This window comes from Stegostoma tigrinum, chromosome 14, assembly GCF_030684315.1.
Source record: "Stegostoma tigrinum isolate sSteTig4 chromosome 14, sSteTig4.hap1, whole genome shotgun sequence".
Lineage (NCBI taxonomy): Eukaryota > Metazoa > Chordata > Chondrichthyes > Orectolobiformes > Stegostomatidae > Stegostoma > Stegostoma tigrinum.
The window spans coordinates 23,428,182-23,452,129 of NC_081367.1; the positions used below are offsets into that span (position 1 = coordinate 23,428,182).

The 23,948-nt window shown below is 37.9% G+C and overlaps 1 protein-coding gene across 4 annotated transcripts in view; it reads right to left on the reverse strand.

Moving 5' to 3' along the window:
* The window catches only part of pax3b (paired box 3b), a 91,735-nt gene extending 68,023 nt beyond the window's left edge, over nt 1-23,712 (reverse strand). For all 4 annotated transcript variants that reach the window (XM_048542290.2, XM_048542288.2, XM_048542287.2 and 1 more), the window contains exons 1-4: nt 23,165-23,712; nt 22,036-22,268; nt 20,324-20,453; nt 19,559-19,693 (exon numbers count right to left, since the gene is read on the reverse strand). In XM_048542290.2, coding sequence (XP_048398247.1) covers nt 19,559-19,693; nt 20,324-20,453; nt 22,036-22,268; nt 23,165-23,252 — 586 coding nt within the window. In that variant the 5' untranslated portion in view covers nt 23,253-23,712. The remainder of the gene's footprint in view (nt 1-19,558; nt 19,694-20,323; nt 20,454-22,035; nt 22,269-23,164) is intronic.
* Between the last annotated feature and the right edge of the window lie 236 nt (nt 23,713-23,948).

Here is a 23,948-nt window from a genome sequence, read left to right on the forward strand (position 1 = left end):
CTTATTGCCAGTGATTTAACTGTTGATTGTGATTACAAAGTGACTCAGTATATTCCAAGAACTAAATTCTGGCAGACTCTTATTTTCACTGTCAATTAAAGCTAATTGATGATCAGCTAATTAAAACTCCTACAGGGCAACACTGGTAGACATTGACCTTATGATAAACTTTGACCTGGCAGTATGTTACCAATATGCCTTCCAAAAATTGCACTGAAAGAATTCCTCCCTTCAATTTGGATGAACAAGCTGCTTTTACTTCACACCAAGACATAAAGTCTAACTTTCTATTTTAATGCAATTTCTTGCCTTTCAGAATTTAGTATTGACACCAAAACTTTTAGCATGTGTGTCCAAAGATAAAAGCTGTTGAGTGAAGTTCCTTATAATTTGTCTTTTTATCTTTTTTCTTTGCTTTTGTTTACTTTACTTGAAAGGGAATATAAACAGGAGAAACATTTGACCCTTTTACCCAATTTCTTCACCTCTGACTTCCATGTGATAAACATTTCAGACCCCAAGTTCTCACTTTCAGACAGAGGATTTATTTGGAAGCTTTTAAAAAAAAATCCTCTGTGCGTCTATCAATACATATATATTGCATTACCTGCTTCCAACATATTCTCAAAGGTGAACAGTCTGCAGTAACCATGTCACATGACCACAAGAGGGCAATGGTCAAGAATCTTCTTTCACTGACTTAGCGCTTCTTTTCTCATACACTTGAACAGGTCAACAATCACTGACTGTAAACAAAGAACTTGTTCGGACATTTACATTCACAGTTTATGTCAAAGCACTCCTACAATCCTACGTAGTTCATTTAATATCCATATTTCAAAACTGGGGCAAAAAGGACAGATTTTGGGATTCTTTCTACAACAAATTAACAGTTACACAAATTCCAAGTAAGGACATGATGTTGGCTCAGCGTTATCCTATTACAACACTGAACCTTTCCTCAAATGAAGATAAGTGATCAAAAAAGCGAATCTTCTCATTGGAAATACATTGGTTTCCTGAAGGCCAAGTACAATATTGAAATTCATTGGCTATCACAACAAGTCCACTTAAAAAATAAATCAGATTAGAGATGGTAATTGAGCACAAAAAATTGTGCTTTACATCATCAACTATCATTAATCACATGACATAACAGTGCTTGACTACCTCCTTGAAATATTTTCATCGCTCGGTTTCGACTACAATAATACTATCCATCTTTTATAGCTAATATAAATATCTTTAAATGCATGTAATCTGCAAGTGAGATCAGCATACTTTGTTTATATTTTACTTTTTAAAAAATCAGCTCACAGTACTGATAAATTCTATATTCACTAGTCCAAATAAGTTGACTTTGAATGCTTCAATATTAATCCAGCTAAAACAATTCAATGTCCCGATGCCATTTCTACCAAATTAACTTTTGTTGCATTGAAGCAACTCCAGAATGTTAGTTAATCGTTAAGAGATCCATGTCCAGTTTTTTTTTGCTTTAAAAGATCAAGTACTCCAGTTTCAGGTATAAACAGAAAAATGTCATGCTGTTGAATTGTTCATACATGTGTGTATTTGTTTAATGCAGATGGAAAACTCATTCTGTAATGACTGCATCAGTGATATCAATGTTCCTCTTGTCATTTATGCAGCATGATCACAAGATTCAATTCATTTTCTTAAACACTCAGTGGCTATGACTGAAAAAAGGTCCAGGTTAACAAACCAAAATAGAACTAATTGTGCCTTGAATGTGTGCATATATCACCAGATTTTTTTTGTTATAATACAGCACAATTAGTACATAAGAGCACACATGCATGGGCCTGTGTGTAGTTCTATGCAAATAGAAGTAATTTTACTTTTTTGTATAGTTGCCAGGGTAACCACAAAGGCTGGTCGGATCCTACAGCAGTTTCTCAGAGTATTTTACTCCCAAGAGATAATGGTGTGAAGGGAGTATGAAGCTCATAAACCTGGTAGTGAGCTATAATCCTGTTCTTTGGCAGTATTGTTACATTCGTAAGACTTAAATTACCAGCTTCATGGAAAAGAGAATCTGTGCCACTGTCATAATTGTAAACAACTGAAGTTAAAACTCTCAAAATAATATTCATTTTATGATGTAAAGAAGTTAATGTACTTTACAAAGTTGAAGTCTTCATTTATTGATTCACTTAAACCTCCCAAAAAAATTTTAAAAAGCTTATACATTTGTAGCAAGATGTTGCTGGCTCACTAGATATTACCCTTGTAATTAATTAACAAACTCAGCAATCTGGAATGAGCACATTATCATCACAGATGCTGAGTTTACTAAGCTAATTGGATAAAACAGTGGGCTACAGTCTATTGCTTTCCAAGATTAGTGATTGACATGCCTCTGTCTGGCTTGTCTATTAACTGTGGTCATATTGTTGCTATTTGGAGTTTTGCTTGGCTAATACTTCTAACAAATAGAGTGCTTCTTTAGCCCTTTCTCCTTGACCTTCTCTTGTCCATTTTCTTTTAGTCAATTCAAATTGCCTTATGAAGGATTTGGTCACAGTAGAGTGAATCCCAATTCAGTGCATATAGTTAACGGAGTGCAGCCAAATTAGCACATAGTCAACTTAGTGCAACACCAATTCAGCAACTTCCAATGCTTAATGCAATGTACACATAATCAATTCAGTGCAATAAGTTACAAGATATAAATTAATCACTTTTCAGCCTGGACTGTAAATCTGTAAATGGGAAAAAAAATAAAGATAAATCTGTGGATGCAAGTGGCTGCAAGCAACACTGCCAGTACTCAACACCAATATAACGCAATTAACAAACACAGAATCAGCTGCGCTACATTAACCACAAGCTGAAACAAAACTCCCTGAACTGGATGTACCCCTTATGAAGGGCTACTGAATGAATATAGTCCATTGCAGCCTCAGGTTCATCCTATTCCTTGCCCTGAATACCTCACTTCAAAGACAAGCCGCATTCATTAATTGCCCTTTGAATTAATATCAAAGGGTCACAATGCGAGTGCCAAAAGAGAAAGAAGCTTTAATGAAGCATAGAGCTGCCATTCATTTGCAGATAAGCATGTTTTTATGCTTGAATGGTCACCATGCTGAAGGCCTCCTGAAGGGGGAGGCAGTAAGAGTTGAAGAAGCTTTGCTCTAATGGTAATTTGTACTGTAAACAAACAAGAGAAAACCAACATAAATATACTACGACGAAATAGCGCTATTCACTTCAAGTCACAATAGCACGACAACTTTCTGTCACTATGAGGCGCAGTAGAACAATGGAATTGCTTAAATTAGAAGTTTTCTTAGTATTGTACCTTGTTTTAATTAATATGTTATCTTAAGAATTGTGATTGTACAGCATCATCTTTATTGTCTTGGCAGTTCAGCACAAATCAGAAGTGTTACCATTTCTAAATTAATTAAATGTTACTGATACTACCAATAAAGTGGTAAAGGTTACATTTTAAATTACTATTTCCTTCTTACAACTTCAAATGTACTCGGTTTTATTTCCCTCTACTTGCTACTTCCCTTTATATTTCCAATTCAATCCATCCTTTTCTCAGTTATTTATTTTCCATAGTATAAAATCTGTAATCATAAAATAATTGAACTTACTTTATAATGTTAATTTCCATGACTTAATTTATTTTTCACTTCTTCATACCGAAAGTTTGAACTGTAAAATCAGTCTAGTACCTGAAGATTTAATGCAGGCTATTTTTATAGCATCGTACAACTATATCTTTCATCCTGTGATCTGTTAAGCTAAAGTTGTAAAGTTACTGCATTGTTTGTACTGATCTGCTGATTGGTTTATTATGTAGCTTCTTTTAATAAGGACAGTTAGTATTGCACAGTGTTATTTAGTTTTTAATATGTCAATGGCATGTTGTACTGAAAAACAGCAATTGCTGAAATATTGATAGCAAGTTATTCACTCTATTTACACAGTCCTTCTCAGTTTCTTTGATAAAAGCAGTTAAATCTTTTTACTCTTTCATGTTTTGTCAGAACTTGATTCCTTTTGTCCTCTGGCTATTTGCCTAGCTGCGGACAATGATGGTGGAAGAATAGAAGCAGATTGTTGGAATGGTCTTCAGTGAAACTAATTATGACATGTTGACTGCACTCACCATGACATATTTCAGAGATCCAAGCTTATTCAATTACCCTTTCCAGATTTCCCTTTGAGAAATATTTTATCCTTTTGAGTGTTTGTATTTCTGAAGTGCATTTATGTTCAATCTGCAAGCACAATCCCCTGATCTGTGAGGGACCGTATTGTTACCGTTATTATACCCATTTCCAAATTAAGTAAACACCAATGGGATATTGAAGACATAATTTTGTTTGAAAGGCTTAGTGGTAAAGAAAAAGTTTTTTTCTCCTTGTATTTTTATAGTAACTGTGATATTTTGTAGTTCCCTTCTTATGATGTGGTGCAAATTAAGGGCCATGATACTAAGGGTTGCTTTTTTGAAAGCTCACTTCATGTAGGAATAAAACACATTACGTTTCATGTTGCTAATCACAACAGGCATTGACAGTTAGGTGAACACTGGACTTGTAATGCCTGACGATCATGGTGTGGGTTTTGCAGATGCCAACTAACAGCAGCTGCTCAGCGAGAGTACATTAGAATAGAGGCAAATGAAAGAAAGCATAAACATCTTAGTCATAGAAGTTCTGAAAAGATAAGTGCTTACAAACTTGGGAAACTAATTGAGACACTTCATGACTTGCACATAAATCTTAATGTTGCTTGAAAATTCCACGTCATCTTGCAATACTAAATAACTGTTTTATTCACAATTATATTTGTCTGAACAGAATTCCCTCCTCCCTCAAATTCCATGTACCATCACCACTGTCCAATCTAGACAATGGAGTTGATCTTTTCCCAGGTCTCTGGCAGTACTGTTCTTTTGCTGCCTAGTAAGAAGTATGTAAAATTGGTTCAGGTTAACTAACCCTCTGAAAATCTTCACTGCACAATGATGCAGTCCTTCACATCCTCTCACTGCCTCTTGCCCTTCCCCCGCACCCAGCATTCAAATGTTATGGAAAGCCTCCAGTAAGGGAATGACAGGCTCCAATATTCATCCAACTACTTAAGAATTGTAGTTTGTTTGTTGGTGATATTTCTAAGCTTGTACCAGTCGTTAGTAATTGTCGGTTTTCAACAAACAAAAATGCAGAGAGTGTCACAGAGAAGAACAGTATTGGAAATACTGTGCCTCAGAAATTGGCAATCGGAAAAAAAAACTCAGTTTATAAACTACAATACTGCAGCAGACAAGAAAGAATAGATAGCACAGTGATATTTTACCTGTGATAGAAAGGGTGTCCCATCAGAACACGTTTTCATATTACACTTCTTGGGTTTCTTTCATTTAAAAACTATTTATTTTAACAAGAACAATTTCTGATTTTTTGAGGGTAAAATTTCTGAGCTACTTTTCCTCATAAATTTAGGGATATGGTGACATTCATGGGATGCAGAATTGCAAAGGGGCTCCACCACAGAAGAGGTTACTGGTGAGACCTTGGAGGTAGCATAGGGTGGGGCAGGTGGTGCTGGCAGGAGTTTGAGAGCAGATGCTGATAAAGGAGGAAGGGTTGACCTACAGTCACATGGTCATTGCCCTTTGGATGCACATGGCAAACAACACCACTAACCTCCTTCACGTTCCCTCCAACACCTGCAGGCAACCTTGAGCAGACACAATCAACCTTGTTTTGTCCAACACATGGTGCAGAAGTAATGCCTGCAGCAGAAATGCAGGTCAGAAGAAATCCTGGAAGGTTGATTTAACCACGAATTGTACTCCAGTGCCTATCCAATGAATTATTGACCACAAATTGGCTAAGGCTGAGATATCAGCTGTATGTCATTTTGTTTTGCTTGCCCCAGTCTTTTTGGCCAATTTTCCTCAGCCTCACTTTAAGCTTTCTACTTGCTTCTTTTCTTGTTTTATTTTATTTTCAATTAAGAGTAGGCCACTCAGCCTTTCCAACCTTCTCCAACATTCAATAAGATCAGCCTGATCTGACTTTAATCTCAACTCCACATTCCTGCATTCTACTGATTACCTTTCATCCTCTTGATAATTAAAAATCTATCTGTTCCTGCCGTAAAAATATTGAAAGATTCTGCACCCGCTGCCTTTAGAGGAAGGCATTTGTAAAGACTGACATCCATACTGACTACTATTCTGGAAGGTCTCCATGTTATGCCTTTCACAAACCTGAGGGAATCTAAACTCACATCCCCACTTGCAGCTGGTTCTATTCCCTCGATACTCCTATGCTCACTGACCTCTGTTGATTCCTAATTGACCAACACCTCTATTCCTCCATGGCCTTCTTCCTCCCTGTCTCTAGTCTTCTCCAGTGGCACAACTTTCCAAAATTTCTGGGTTCTTCAATTCTGGCTTCACTACTATCTTAAATGCACCAAGATTTAGAGATAAGTGTAGAGCTTGTTAAGCCTTAATCTGTGTAGTTCCCTCCCTTTCTACTTCTCTATCTCTCTTTCCTTCTTTAAAACACTCCTTACATCCATCTCTTTGACCAAACATTTGGCCTGCAACCCTTCGGTAGCTCAGTTCAAATTTTGAACAACCTTTGGATTCTTAGACCATAGAACATAAGCCTGATGAGCAGACGTAAGCCATATGGTCAATAGAATCTGCTCTATCATTCAAATGAGATCATAGCTCATTCAATAATTCTCAACTCCATTTTTCTGTCTTATCCCATAACCCTTGATGCCTTTAACAATTAGAAATCTGTCTATCTTTTCACCCTGAATATACTTGACAACCCAACCTCTGCATCCCTTTGCAGTAAAAAATTCCTCAGATTCGCTACCTTCAGAGGAAAAAAAACTTCCATTCTTCTGAATTAAATGAGTGGCCCCTTATTCTGACTGTTTTCCCTCTGGTCCTAGAGTTTCCCACAAAGTAAAACAGTCTCCCCACATATATTCATGTCAAGCCCTGGAGAAACTTTTATGTTTCAATAAGATCTCCTATCTTTTTTAAAAACTCTAACAAGTACACATCCAATCTTCTCAACATTCCCTCATAAGAGAATTCTTCTACACTTAGCATCAACACAGTGAATCTTCTCTGGATAGCATCCAATGTCGTTATATATTTCCTTACACAAGGGGACCAAAAAGTGTTACAGTTTTCTAATTGAGATCTGATTAGTGCCCTTTATAACTTTAGCAAGTCCTCCTTATTTGTATATTCCATTCCATTCCCTTCAAAATAAAGTTCAACATTCCATTTGCTCTCCCTGTTGTCCACTGAACTTAGACGCTAGTTTTTGTGATTCATGCATTGGGGCCCCCCATCCCTCTATGCTACAGTGATTGTAGGAACTGCAGATGCTGGAGAATCTGAGGTAATAAGGTGTAGAATTGGATGAACACAGCAGGCCAAACAGCATCAGAGCAGCAGGAAGGTTGATGTTTTGGGTCTAGTCCCTTCTTCAGAAAGAAGGGTCTAGGCCCAAAACATCAGCCTTCCTGTTCCTCTATGCTGCTTGGCCCTCTGTGCTACAGCTTTCTGCTGTCTGTCCCCATTTAAACAATATTCAGCTCTTCTCTTCTGCCTGTCAAAGTGCATAATCTCACATTTTCCATCATTAGCTTTCATCAGCCAAGTTTTTTCCCACTCTTTTAAACTGTCTATAATCATTTGCGGACATGTTACGTCATCTTCACTACTTGCATTCCCACCTATTTTTCTGTCAACTGCAAATTTAGCTGAACTAATTCACTTCTATCATTTTTACTCCACTGAAGGGTATTATATAAATACTCATGACTGTTGTTGTGGCAATGATGGCAGCGAGAGATTGAACAAAATCTCCACAGGAAATGGCTGAGGAAAAGTCAATCTGCATTACGCTAGCATACATCCTTAGAATGACTAAACGTGAAAAGGCCTGACAAAAGACACTTGCTCATCTTCTCAGCACATTGTACTTATGGGAGTTGGGAAGGAATTCAGTGAAGGAACATTTAAGAAGTTCTCTAACCATGGACGAAACATTGACCTTAAAATCATGCTTTACAAACAGAATGAAATCTATTTATTGTAATTATATAAAATTTCTCTACCTTTTTTTTACGAGGCACTGGTTAATTTTAGGCACATTAGCTTTTGTTAAAGTATATGGGAGATGAAAGGTTAACCATTAGGGAAGGGACTTCTTTGGATAATTGGATGCTGATATTGTATTTTGATATTAAGGCCATACACTCTTCTGGCACAAGCAATTTCAAACTATTTAAGTTGGTATGATATAACTGCCACACCAAGTATTTCAATACTGATTTTCCCATGGAGTATCAACTTCAAAATTATACATAAAATATCATTCGTACTGGACACATAAGAAAATCACTATGTGACTAGGATCGATTATCTCATTCACTGGGAATGACTAATCCCTTGAATTCTGGCTGAGCATGGCCTAATTTCTATGCAAAGGGTTAACCTATAATAGTCCACATTAAGCAAAAACACCATGCATTTGATATTTCTAAGAAGCACCTGTGCCCTACAACAGAAATTCATCTCATTGTGCAATAACACATGGTGCAGACTGTTACATCACCCTCAAGTGCCATTGCCTTCAGTAGTTATTTAATTAGAATCTATAAACCATCCTCTAGTGCAATCATTTCCAAAATATGAAGTATGTCACTATGAAATAGGTAATTAGTATTAAGTTAATTGAAGTATATGAGCCATTGAAAACCAAATGAATTTTTCATTGAAAATGCAAGGACTTGCTTTCAAGATTTGGCTTCTCTAAACACAATTTAGACTGATATCTATGGATGTTTTCAGAATTGCACACTGCTTTGGTGGAATCATTAGCTCTGCTGTGTAAATTGAAGGTTTGCTGTAGTCAGATGCTAAAGTTTTGTGTGCAGCTATGATCATTTATTGAAAATGGAAACAAGTTACACTTTGGCAAATAAACTAAGGTAGAATCCAGCAGCAAATTTGCACCCATCCAAATTCATAGTACAAGGAATTATCTCCATGTTACTCCTTCAGATAAGCTGCTAGGTACACTACTTAGCAAAGCATATGCCATACTAGATATGAAATATTCTAAGCAGTTTAAACTTTTATTTAGCCACATCACGACTGAACATTGATTAGTGCCTTATTTTTGTATTTTCTTTGTAACATACTTTATGACGTATTATTGACTTGTACTTAAAATAGGTTGTCCTGATACTTTGTTGCATGACACTTCTTCATATCTACTGAATATAAAACATAAGGAAATGGTTAACAAAATATAACAGATTTTATGTATTTTGTCATGGACATTCTGCTGTCTTCCTGAACTAAATCTACATTAACGTCAAATCTCAGCAAGCAACCTGTTACTCTGCACGATGAATCAAAGAAAACTTAACCATAGAAATCAAGAACATGAGGTGAACGACATTTCCTTGACAAGAATAACAACAAATCCCAAGTATTACCAAAGTCTCAATACTGAAATCATTAACTATATCCGACTTTCCACTCAATTCATGAAAAGAGATTTTAAAAAGTGCAACTATTTTTCTCACAAATTGATGATCGATAACAGTTCAAAGTTTTGAAAATCACCAAAAGGAACTAAATTACTTCCAGAAGTTTTGTTGGGCCATTACACAATTGAAATAATTGTTTTTAATTTTTTAAAAAATGAATGCAGTGTGAAAACAATTATAAGTATAATTTTCAGATTAGCAAAAATATTACAATCAATAGAGTAGGGCTACATGTTTTCGGAAACTAGACCTTCATTTCAAAATTAGAAAGGTGAAGGTTTCAATGGTTATGGCAGTAATTTTACTTATCACAAAACAAATCTGTCAAGTTCCATGAGAAAATAATCAAACCCATACTTAAAAAATTGAACCACCATGTTATTTAATGTGGAATCTAAAGCAAGGTTGATTACATGTCATAGAGTATAATTGGTAGATTTTTGCAATGGGCCATTTTGAATTAGCAAAACAAGCGGTAGTAATATTACCAAGAAGAAGTAATAGTCAAAAAGTCCAGGAGAAGTCATTTGTTGTGGTGTAAAGTTATTCAAACTAGAACACAACAACCTACCTTTAGGTTAAACTGATGATTTATTCCAATCATTCACCTAACTTGTTATTAGTGAATAGTGTAGTTAAGTACATTGATCCTTCATTCCCTGTACCCTTCTAGCATATCATTTTACAAGGGGAATCATGAGAATAATTAAAGCTGAAAAGGCTTCTTGCTCCTTTATAATTATTTTCTGGATTTTCTCTTGGTTCAAAGACAGTTCAGGAATGGTTTAAATGCATGGTCGTGAAAGCCCTCTTAGTAATTTCCCAAATCTGTTGTTGATTTGAGGCAGAAGGTTTAGAAAAAGGGAAGAAAAAGAAAGTGCCCCATGGACAGTACTTATACAAAACAATTTGGATCACAACGAATTTGTCAAAAACAAGTTTAAATCAGAAATTTACTTTAAAATCAAACAAAACATTTCAATAATGAAGTTAAATGAACCAAAATAATAGGAAACTACAAATTGTACTACTGAAGTTGCCAATCAAATACAGTTATGATCACAGTAATGAATTAAATTAAATACAACATGCAACCTATGTATTTAGTTTTGCTATTTTCACTCAACTATTTCACTGTTCAATTAAGTTAATTATTAATTCAGAAGACTTATGCTAGTAATGTTTTCCACTTGCAATATTCTACATTAGCCACAATAAAGATTCCCTCTCAGTAATCAGTGTAAACCAAAAAGAGAGAGCTTTGATCTCTGTTGTTAAAAGACAATGACGATAGAAGTTGTGGAAGAAGGGGCAGAGCTGCTGGCCCCTCTTCACACAACAATAGCATCAACAAACAAGTACTTGATCAATATTTGGCCAGGGCAACTGAAAAGTTTCCTTTCAGATTTTAATTCCAGGTTGTAAAACAGCTCTAAGGCAAAGAGGGACATAAAACTCCAATGAATTCAGTTGTGAAGCACCTTTCATGATTCCTTAGCTGTAAATATCTGCACAGACTAGCTGCATGACCACAGCCATTATCAGCATATTCTGCTCTACACGACTTCACTAAGAGCATAACCAGTGGCCATACTTCTGTATTTTATTGTATATTGTTGCTATTCATGCAGATTCAATACATACAGTGTGATTTGAAAAAAACAATTAACATATTTCAATGAGTCACTTGATCAAAACCATATTATATGCTACAAATACTCCACATGAAAGCAGCAAGACTTTCTGTCACATGTTACATCATTAGTTGGATTCAGTTATGTTCAAAAGTTGCTCTTTCAGATGAAATCTTGCCTCTTGTTGTCATTCATTGCTTAAATTAAACTGAAGTGAATTTGTGGTTGGTAAAGTGAACATAATTAAGCTAAATAAAGTTTGAATACAATGGATAAACTTTTTTAACTTAGTGAGAGTCGATGCATTTTTTTCAATATTTATGATAAGAAATCAAGGTATATTGTAGATTAGAGAAATATTGGCATTTGTATTCCAAGGTTCCTTTTTAATCAAACACAGAAAATGCTAGAGAAATTCTACATATCTGACAGCATCTGCAGAAAGAGAAACAGAATTACAGTTATGAGTCCAGTATGGTTCTTTTTCAGATTCTGAACTTTGGCTCTGTTTATATCTCTGCAGATTCTGCCAGACCTGCTGAGCTTAACCAGCATTCTTTGTCTGTGTTTTGGATTTCCAGTATCTGCAGTATTATACTTCTTTCCAATCAAAACTTGTTGTCTCAATGTAGTATTGTGTTGAACAGCCATAGCGTAAACTTATTCCTCCTGAGTAATTTAGTTTACTACATTTCAGTGTGTAACTCATGGTCCTATATAAAATATATGCATTGTCTTAGGCATGGGCATTGAGGCAGTAATTATATGTTCTTTGGAGTCATCTCCATTTTTTTGGTTTGGATATTATTGATTGCTTTGCTACAGCATGTCAAGGATTAAAGATAAAGGAAATAATTACTACTGGTTATTTACCAATGATGCAACACTTAAAAGGTGACAAGTAATAATGCTCCATTGCCCCATAAATTATTCTAAATCCTTCAGTCTTTACAATTTATCTAGCTGTAGCTCTAGACAGTAAACCCATTAAAATCATTTTATTTTCAGTACCACAATCCTTAAATAAATACCATTCTGCATGTCGTTATCCAATTTATATTGCCACCTTAAGTAAAAGTACTTCATTTATTGCTTCTTGCAATTGGACAATGCCTTTAATGATAAGTCTGGCTGCAGGTGTAATGGATCAATTTATATGCTTATACCATTCACTTCAGTAAGCCAAACATTGTAATTTTTTTAATACTGCATTTAACTTTCATGAAATTTAAAAGGAAAGTTGTGTATTTTGAATTGTTTTAGGTGAAGAAATTCAACATTTAACATGTATTGCTTGTTATGAGATTAGTGTGGTCATTATTTTAAAAATGTAAACTATTAACATTGTTGCTTTTAAGATATTTATTCAAATGGCATTGTGACAACATTTGTTTCTTGGCACACATACATAGTGTCTTTGCTTCTTTTAAAGTTTTTTTTATTTTAACTGCAATAAATAAGTCAGGAAATTGAATATAAATTTTGTGCATTCAAAACATCTGATTTAAAACATTGTATTGATTTAGAAAGCCTTGCCTGCTAATGTTCTCTAGTAGTTAGATGCCTTCTGGCATAAAGACACTGATGCCATCATGATGTGGCGTTACACTGTGCTGACTCTTAAATTATAGCGTCATGAAATCTACCTCTGGAGGGGTGAGATTTCACGCTGGTAATTAGACAAGTTTATGTGACCAATTGCTCTCCAGAATAGAATCCACACAAGGTTCAGGTTCTGTCCTACTCGATGTGAACAATAAAAACAATTGCTGGAGTGTCTTCTTCCCCCGACAATTTCAGAATATTTGGTAAGTTATCATTGCGTCTGAATCTTTACTGAGGTAATGGGAACTGCAGATGCTGGAGAATCCAGCATCCGAATCTTTACCGAAACTGTTTTGGTTTCTTCTTTTAACGATTTGAGTCAAAACTCGGATTAAAAGTACTTGCAAAATCTACAGTGTGTGGAGAGGAATCCAATCGAGTATCCAAACCAGGGCCTGGAAGAAATTGACCTACATTCACCCCTGCTTAATATCTATTTTCCTGAAAATGTGAATGTCTACACGAGCTTTGATTCCGCACCACAACTCAAGACGGGTCCATTTGTCATCTGAGCCGAGCAATTTTTTTTACATCTACCTGCTGCCTGTTGAAGGTGCGATTTCAAACAGCACCCCGAAGACCTGAGATACGGACATTACTGCTGTACCGCGAGATCCTTAGGTAGGAAGGGAGACAGTGAATGCTAGCAACTGTCTGGACCATTTCATCCAAGGCTGGCCCTATTCACGCCATATCAATTGCATCTGACTTAGCAGCAAGGTGGGGGGACGCTAGCTCGTTCTTCTCGACATAAAACCGAGCCAATAATTAAACACGAACATCTGTCAAAAGCCAGGGATGAAGCTTGCCTTTCTCCACTGAATCATCAATAAACCTTGTTTTATTCTCACGGGCTGGATTAGGTCTTACTGATTTTCTCCTTCAATATCTATCATATTATAAGTAATTCCAACGACTTCAGTTTGGCGACAAACAGCCCCGTTTTCCTTTCTTGCATAGTTCCAGTAATCTTGGAATAAAGCGTTGTGTGAAACATTTATTGATTAAAACTAATCCTCATTTCTACTCAGACAAAGCGCCTGCATTTATATAGCGTCTGGAACACTGGGTGGTTGCGGCTTGGGGGCAGAGGTGGGAATAGGGATGGGAAAATGCAGAGCGGCCAACTTGCTCAGAAGGAGGCCAGAAACGGACATCTAATGTTGAGATTTGGTTGCGGACCCAAGAAACCAGGAATTTCCTCAAGGATCCCACCAACCGATCCCGGGGATCTTCTCCGAAATGACAAGTGCAATTGGCTCATTGCTGGCCACCACAGCAAAAGACAGCACCTTCAGCAATGAGGCACTCCCACGCCAGTGCAAGGGAGTTCTGCTTCCAGAATGGAATCATGTTGTCAGCTATTCCCTTCCTGATCCAAATCCTTTTGACTTTACAACAATCTTCCAAAGTATTGTCTTAAAGGGGAAAGTGCATTTCGTCAGAGCCATTATCATGAATTCTATATAACCTTTCTGTAAAGAAGAGAAGTTTGATGTTCATACACTTTCAGGTTTGCCGCAGAATGAAGTTTAGATCATCAGATGGCGAGACCATTTGCGCTGGAGAATTAAATGAGAAGGTGTTGGGCCTTTTTATTTATTTTACCGCCACAGATATGGTTCGTTTGATAAATGTTGTGATTTTCGTGATTAACTGATTAATAGCCAAATGTGATTAACTTGAAAGCAAACTACTCCGACCTGTGGTTTCTCGTTTGGTATCTAGAAAATCCATTTTTTTTAGAAAGACCATTTATTTGGAACAACTTGCATGTAAATTAGAAATGTGTACACAGGAGAACAGAGTCAGCAGAGGACTTTACAATTAATAGAACCCGGTGCTGAAGGGCTCTTCCGATTGTGAATAAAGCCGGTTTGCAGCTCTCATCGATTTGAGTTTCACTGATTGTTCGATGTGAGTGATCAAGGCGGTCCATGTCACATGTTGTGTTAGGAGGCACGAGAGGGTTTCTCTCCCCATACAGGTCCAAATCACCGGTCATCGCCTCTCACACATGTAGCTCGCCACACTTAGCTTGTCTCGTCATCTAAAACATATTCTTCCGAGAAAATGCCTTATCTGCATGCTATCACGCTTTCGATCTAATTGGCCACTCGTGCGCCTCTCAAAACCAGCCAGAGTCAATGAGTACCACTGTAATTGTAAACTTTACATCTAAATATTAAGATAGGGCGCGGGAGTCGCGTGTCTGCGGGACACAGTTATCAGCTGTCAGGAATTCCATTACTGCATGAAGCAAAAATGCTTCGGCTCGTTCAAAACTTCCCACATTCCGTAAAACTTATTTCATCTTGTCCCCTCTCACAGCTTTGCTTGTTAGCTGAATCGAACCGCCGTCCCAGCGAGAGAGAGAAAGAGGGGACAGAAATTTCACGAATTTGTGCCCCGGGCGAACTGGGGGCAGGGCTGGAAAAGATGAAAGTGAGAAGAAATAAAAGGCTCAATTTAATCAGCTTGAAAGGGCTTCGGTCCGGGTTTCTGATTGAATTTTGGACCTGCGCATGATTGCGGATAAATCGAGCCTGACCACGCCTGGAGCTCCGCGCAAACACTGTGTACCATTCAAATAGGAGCTGGCGCGCAGCCTGCGACACTTAGAATCATCCAATATAACAGAAACATTTATAGCGCCCCATCGATAATTTTTAAAAAACTATCAACCACTTCCAGCAAGAACGTCCTGCTCCTTAATAGTTCCCAAATGGTCATTTTCTTTGTTTTTTTAATAAAACCTTCAATGGTAAAATTTTATAGATTTTACAACGCAGCTAAATCTTGGCTTTCGATACTTTGCAACATTCAGCCAACTCTCGTAGATGTGGGCAAGTCTTTGCAACGTTGATTTATAAATACGTTTTAACAAAGTGTCTTTAGTTCCGATCTTGTGAGCGATGTGTCAGTCACTTTACATTGGCACAAGACGCTGTGCTTACGCGCTTCCTCGAACTATTTCGAAGTTATAATCATGAATTGGCGGAGCCCGTGAACAAACTGCACTGCTGACGGTGCAGCTCGGTACTGTTACCGAGGGGGTGGCGAGAGACGGAATTCTCCAGTAAATGGGCAACGTGTTTACCTATGGACGCTACTAAACTGTTTACTGGAATAATTCGAGTGGAAAGTTGGCATTCCACACAGCAACCCCACCCCACCCCCCGCCATATACCAAACTGTTTTCTTCCCCTTCAAGCTAATGACACTGTGATGAAGAGACTACCTTAGAATAAAAACACTGCTCTTTTACACATCCCCGATCCGCAATGCGTCGCTCACATAAAATATAGCCGTTTGTAAAGGCTGAGTTCTCGCCTATTTGCTCGAGGAAATCGCTGGCTTTCTGAGCACTCTTCCCTCTTTTCGCCTTCCAACCTAACGCCAGCCCCTAAATCAAAGCCTTCGCTCAATCGAATGATGCCAATTGTATTTTTTTTGAATGACAGTCGGCATCTTACACGTCTAAAAAGATAGCAAAAGAAACATTTTGTAGGTGAAAATGGCTAGTTTTCCACGGTGAAGAGAGAGTCCATAAAACTGCAAGGACTGGCTGCTACTGGAGATCACTGAATAATTCATCCCTCATTGCAAGCCCATAATGTCTTTTCTCAGCCTTTTGTTTGGACGGTTTCTGTTCTTCTTTTTCTCTGAATTACAAAAAGGTTGCCTTCTTTTGTGGCGACCAAGCTGTCACTGGCATAGGCTTTGTCCCGCCAAGCCTAAAGTGTAACTTTCAATGGACTCAGGCTTCTTTGTTTTCCAAGTTCATCTCCAAGTGTGGATTGTGTATTCAAGCACCTCTTTGTATAGCTGGAAAAGTTGTACAAATGTTTGACCAGCTCATTTGGTCGTTTTTGTCTACTCAAGATCCTATTTGCAGCGAAATTCGGGCAGGTCTATGGACTCCAGCAACAAGCGACACTTTGTGTCAAAGCTTGTGCACAAGGCTAATGTTAAAAGGGACTTAAATTTATACACTTTTTCCAAGAGTTTTCTAGCTTTTTTTTAAACAGATTCGATGTTTTGATTAACAAAACATGTCTTTGCGAAAAGGTACTTTGTTAGTTGGGAAAAGAAGATAATCAAATCGCAACAATGCCCAACAAGTTAGAATGAGACACTGGGATACTTTTTTTTCCTCGGTGTTATGATCCAGATAGGAGCTCGTTAAATATACACTCGGACAATTCAAATGGCAAAGATGGCATATTAATCTGATCAATAAACAGTGCAGGCTACAAACGAGCTCTCACGCGTCATGAACCTGCTCACAAGTAGCATCACTGTCGCCCCCAGTTCCGTACCAGCCCAAGGAGACTGCGCCACTCATTCGGAGCCACTTTTCAGACGAGATTCAAGCGATACACAGGAAATTAATATTGCACGTTTTTTTTAGACGAAACCGCTTTAGATAACATTGTTAGCAGACTATTGGCAAGTAAGTCAGGGACAGTTTGATATACTAAATAGTCGTTAATGTCTTATAGTTGAAGTCTACATTATTCAAGTTTGTTACAAAATAAAATTGAAGGGTTGGTGAAGTACGTTGGGTTCTGTATAATTTGAGCAACTTAGGCTGAGCTATTGCTTAGTCAAAAGCCCCACAGTCAAAACTGCGAAATGCCATTGACTTTCAAGTATTAGACAACGTTTGACAGCCCTTCAATTACAATTAAAGTTGAAACCGTTAAAACGAATATTGTATTTTAAAGGTAGTTAACACACGTTAGGTCACTGAGGTGTATTCGTTACCCTACCACAGAGCCATCTATTCGTTTTTATTAGATACAGTCCCGTTTTATATCCACAGATGTCCCGTTTTATTGCTTGTGGCATCATATTAAACACAACTTGCAGTTCCCAAGAGATGTGACGAAGGAGCTGACAGAACAGTTATTCTCAAACAGTTAACCCCCTGACTTCCCGCAAAATAAAATTCGGAGTAAAGTGGGTAATGTCCCTTGTTTGGTAAAGTACCTTTGGTATTTCTCAATGAGATGGATGCTCTATGTAGCGAAAGATATACAGAAGGAAAAAGGTTGAGTGGATTCAATAGATCATCATGAAATTCAACCTATAGAAACAACCCAAAAGCTGTAAATTTATCAATTTCAATTGCGTGTTAGTGGTGATTCAGCATTTCTGTGACAATCAGCTGAAAAGATTATTTTATTATTTTATTTTTTAAAAATTGATCGAATGATTTATGTAATGACATCAGAAGGTTTTTGTCTCTAGGGCTACTGTTTATAACAGATGTATTTAAAGTATAATTCACTCAGAGTGGGATTTTCTATCGGAAACCCTTCTTTCACAATTTATGATTTTATGTCTTTCTAATATTGCAACATGAATGATTCTATTCGAATACAGTAGCATAGATCATCTCGACTTGATAAGGTTTAGTCGAAACGGAATCAAGTAATTTAGTCCAGATCTGATTTGATCAAAACTCAAACTCAAGGGAGTGATAAAAATAACCCAATTCGATGGCAAATCATAGATAACCTGACGCACTTCTCGTAACCTTTTGGAATCATGTAGTAATGAGAAATCGACATGATCGTCAATTTCAAATAGTAGAATCTAAGGCTAGTTTATCTACATTTTGATAAAGGTCCTGCGATGTTTTGCATCTACGTACATTATCGGTCCGAGACTTCAGAACCGGTGCCAAATTCCAAAAACGGACGAAAGCTTTAAAATCGCGGATTTCGCCAAATGTTGTGGTGTCAGAAGTTTACAAATTTGCTTAAAATTTAATTACTGGACTTTTGAAATCGATATTAAAATCATTTTCCATCCTTCACAGTTACACTGGATTGTTATTAAGAACATTATTTCATAGCGTTTGTTTCCACAGGCTCGTTACACCTGCGATCTCAAACTGAGTTCTATGTCTTTAAAGTCAAGAAGAAATCGGCAACACTGAAGCAAGAATAGCCGAATTGTTGACATTCTTGGTGTCCTTTACTCAATGTAAAAACGGTACGATTACTTTCTCAATCTCCGAAAACCGACCGTATAGAATTAAACCCATTCCTCCTGACAACATTCCCGAACTCTAAACTAAATTGCAGTCAAACAGTAAAAGTTGAAAATTGTCTCTTTATCTTGGCGCACAAATGAAGCGGCAAACTATCAACAGGTTGCTGTGCTGATAAGGCTTGTCCACGCTGGGTATCCAACTTTGAAATCGCCGCCCTTTGCTATAACTTTTTTGAATTGTTTTAACACCTTGGCGTAAAGTTTACCACCCGAAACCAGCTCAATAAAACTCACAAGACAGAACGAAAGCAGTACTTCCGTCCATTTTCTCTGATTTCGGAAAGTACCAGGACCACAAAACAAAGCTAAGGGCATCGAGGCATTTACAGCTGCAGGCAACTGTGTGCTCGTGGTCATTTTGTCGCATTCGTCTCGGGCAGTGTAATTGTTACTACACCAGTGTGGGGTATATGAACTTTCATCTATGTATTCTAAATTGGTTAAAACCTTTTCTTTTGGTGCAACGTTAAACGAAGAGATACCAGCACCACCATCACACCCCCACCCCGCCCCCACCCACCATCAAAACATGTAAAGCAATAATCGTTCTGGGATTCCCCAATGCCTATCCATAAAAATAAAATTGGTAATAAACATTTAAATTAATACTTCGGAATTGCTAAAAATACACCAGTAATGAGACGAATTCCACCTCTTACCCTTGCTGGCCAGAATGCCGTCTATGCTGTGTTTGGTCTTTTTATCGCAGTCTTCATATTCCTTCCTTTCACAGTCTTCCTCTTCCTCCTCTTTCTTTCCGAATCTACTCCTCAGAATGCGACTTATTGAACTCACTTGTTGGAAGAAATTTTTTTTTGTTTAAAAAAGATCAAATGATTAATTTAAAACAGTGACGAAATTTTATATTTCGCGTAGTTAAATGTCAAATAATGTGGGATTCAGTCATTAGTATAGAAATTCGAATAAAACTAGTCTTTTAAAAAATATTTTCCCAACAATATTAATCTTGAAAAGATGAAATTAAAATAAAAAGATTACATTTCAGCATCAACATCTATGTGGCAAAAGCATATTCAATTTCTTGCAATGAATTATTTTCTTAGTGAAATACGTAGACTATAATTCCTGTCTGCAAAATGGTAGCTTATCATAACCTTATAACATTGCTTTCTGACGATCCTGATAAATAATAATGTTTCACTTAAAGTGAATTCACACAGTATTTATTTTAATTGGATGCATTAAAGCCCGGAACCTACTTGAAGCAATTCGTTAAAACCATGAGCTGTTTAAGCATTCTTTATTGGTTTGCGCAGCTGGACACATTTTACATGTTTACGGGCAGTTCCAGGCTTAGATGAAGCCAGAAGAATTATTTCTCTATGTTAGTTAAATTGTTATTAGATTCCTTCTACCCATTTCACCCACGTTTCCATCGAAAAAATCACAAATACTGAACCAACCTGAAGGAATGGTGTTCCTATCACACATGCCGTCTTTCAACAACTTATCCCGGATTTCCCAACTAAACATTCCAGGATTCTCTTTCTTGTATTCCTCAATCTTTTTTTCCACGTCTGGTATTGCCATTTGCTTTATTAATGATGTTTTTACAAAAAGAGAAATAAAACGTGATTTACAATTGTGTTTAATAAGCTCTGGGGGGGGGGGGGGAATGGCCTGTTTCTTATTTGCATTCATAGAGGTATGCAAATTTTAAATCAGCAACAATATACTGTATTTTCAAGTTCCGATAATTCCCGACATAAAATTACTGCCCTTACAATTTCTCATCAAAATCCTAGAAAAAATACTTTGCATACAAGATGATTTAACACAAAACTAAAATCAGGAACTTTTCAACGTTTATATGGTCAGTTGCTTTTATTTGACGTAGTTCCCTTCTCCCAGGCATATACAATTGGTTACTGATCCAGACTATTTATTTTATGAAGTTGGCTTGTAGTGAACGTAAGGGCAAAAAGAACAAACAAAACGGGGTGCAAACGCTTTACTGATTGTTAACAACTGTAGGTCAGCACTTGAACTTTGCAGGCGCTTTATTGAAAATGCGGTGAGCTGTTGTACAAGTTCCGTGTTTAATGGGCTATATTATAATGATCGTTGGTCATTACAGCCTGCGTGTTTAATTGTCTGTGACAAAACAATCCATATTACAAATTAAACTACGAATCAAGTAATAACGTGCGTTTTTGGCGTTGTAAACGAGTACTGAACAGTTTGACCATCCTACTCGATTGTGGAGAAACAAAGTTTACCCGATAAAGAAAATGCTGAAAGGTATTTAAATTATTCAAGAGTTCCCTTAATTTCATGTGTTCTAATGCAACACTCCCCACCGAAGGGTTGAGCAAAATTTTAATTTTATGGACATACACAAAGAAAATATCAAACAACTTGCACGTTTATGTAATATATTGCATATCAGGCGAGAATGAAAAAAAACTGATTCTTCTGGTATGGAATAAATCCAATCTGAATACGTTACTGTAGTGAACCTTAAATTGAGCTTTATTATTTTTGCGAATACGAATCGTGAATCCAATAGTTAAATAGATTACATCTTTGCAATCCCGCTAGTTTAGTTATGGCATTTTCATTGCTACACGTGCCCTCAGTTTTTTTGAAGGAGTTTTAAGTTTTTGGTCCCTCAGATTGCCTAACCTGTTTCCCGATTCGGATGATCAAATGTTACTGCATCGTTCAACAAACCGCGTTGAATAAGTGGGTTTGAACGACGTGGGCTATGTCTGTCAAATTATTCTGTTCCAGGAACTTTCAGCTTTATTGAAATAGCGACATTTGGATAAAAACAGCTCATGTTATTTGCTACGCTTTGATAATGACAGTCGCTCGTGAGTCTTACGATTGTACACATAGGCAGTGTAAATGTTAGGGCGCTTTCTGCAAATACGGGATGTGAATTTCAGTTCTAAAGACGATACTACACTCCTCAGGTGGTTTCAGAGTATCTAACTTGCCTGTGTTTAAAGCGCATTCGAAAAGCTTGCAGAGACAACAGCTCCATTCGGACACACTTTTCAGGTGAACGAGCGCAATGCCTTTCATGATGCGGTAACTCACATCAACCAAATTCCAACACTTCATCAAGCAAGCATTTGATAAAATAACAGAAGAGCTTAGATCGACTTACCCTGGGTTTGCTCCCAGTGGCACCTGGTCTGATGGAACCCGTCTCCTGGTATCTGCACAGGATTTTAGAGACACAACCATGGGAGACCCTCAGTTGCCGGGAGATGACACACGGTCTGATGCCGTGATGGGCCATTTCTACTATCTTGTGCCTGATGTGATTTGGCAGAGGCCGGCCATTTATAAAAACTCCTCCGAGCTGGTTCACTCTCCCTTGACCTAAAGGCGTTGACACTATTTGCAGTGAAAACGGCAGCATTAATAAATGTGTTGAAATTTTTACCGAACAAACAGCGATTTGGAGAGGAAATCAAAACATATCACAACGTTGTTAAGAACACATCAGTGGACAGTGGGATTTCTGTACCTTACTCGATTCCCTTGCGGGAGATATGCTGGAACAAAATAGATTTTTGGTATAGAATTTGTCCTCGTTCCTAGCTGTCACTTTACAATAATCTTTAACATTGAATGGTGACGTTTGGATCTAAGATCTGAAGTTGTACATTCATATGGTATGAGGGGACGTTATCCCAACTCTACCACTGCAATAGTTAAAATATATATTCAACCATCTCCCCCATCCCACACACGCCTTCCAAACTTCTATGTAGGAACTGAAAATCTCAACTTTCTTTTAAATCTAGTTTGAAGATTCACCGATCCGACGCAGTTCGTGTTTACAATGAACTGTCTAGCGCAGGGATTGGACCCAGCGCTTTTTCACATGTGGTCAAGGCAAAACTTTAAAGGTATTTGAAACGGCGAAGGAGTTTTGTTTCTGATTGATTTCACAGAGTGTCTCCGTTAAACTTTAAGGTGTATCTGGTGCACGACTGCGCTCACAAGAGAGTTCAAGTCGCAGTACGATTCTACTCACTGGATACACCGAACATAATAATCGCAGAACGCCCCTTTATCTCCGAGAAACTTTGGAAAGGGTTTCTCCCGGAAAAGGCCAAGACAATTACAGCTACGTCTGAAACAATCTGGAGAGGGAAAGCCTCATATTGTTTTCGCCTCGTACAGAAGAGTTAAGGTTCTGCGGTTGCGCGACTAACGGCGTCTTTTAAAGAACTGGACTAGAAACCCCAGAATGTGCTTAGTCAGTTAAAGCATGTGCGGCTCACCTTCCAGTGGGAACCCGCCGCTGCGAGGGTAATTCTGTCCCGGGGCTGGCCGCATCATTCTTGGGACGGGTCCAGCCAACGTGCTCATTTTTAAAGGCGTTCAGTTCCCAGATTTTCCTGTGCGTTGCCGACAGGGGGGCGAGAGGAGGGGAAGGGGGAGAGGAGGAGGAGGAGAGGGAGAAGGGGGAAATGAAAATCTATTTTTAAAGGAAATGTGTGACCACTTTTAGGTAAATCCACGTAGGCTAGCTGACTTCAGGCAAGTTGTACAGTTGTTTCAGTTCTGAGCAGATGTGATACCCCCAAACACTCCGACGGAAGTGAGGGAAGGGCGGGGGGGGGGGCTCGGTGATGGGGGTGGTTGTTGAAGAAAGTTGGCTGAGTTTTTCTCCTGAAGTTTCGGAAGTCGGTGCTGATGGTCGGTTTTGTTGCTCTGCGTATGTGTGACAGGTACAACTGTGGTCCAAGGGTTAGGAGTTGGAGTCACAGCCAGGAGTCGCTGGGACGGTGACCTGGAGAATTTATCAGTTCTTCCACCCCTGGCTCCATCGAGACCCCTGCTTTCTGATTGGCGGATAGGCGAGAGTCTTCTCTGTGGAGACGTGTGTTTTCATTGGCCAATCCGCGCAATCTTCCTTCCCCATCGCTGGAAAAAATATGGTTTTTAAATACAAAAGTGAACGTGCGCCTGCCGCAGCTAAAGCAACCTGTCCTGTTGCCTTTCGCGACAGCTTTCATTCATTATCGGGCCACTGATCTAGAAATGCGTCCTTTAGCTGCTCCT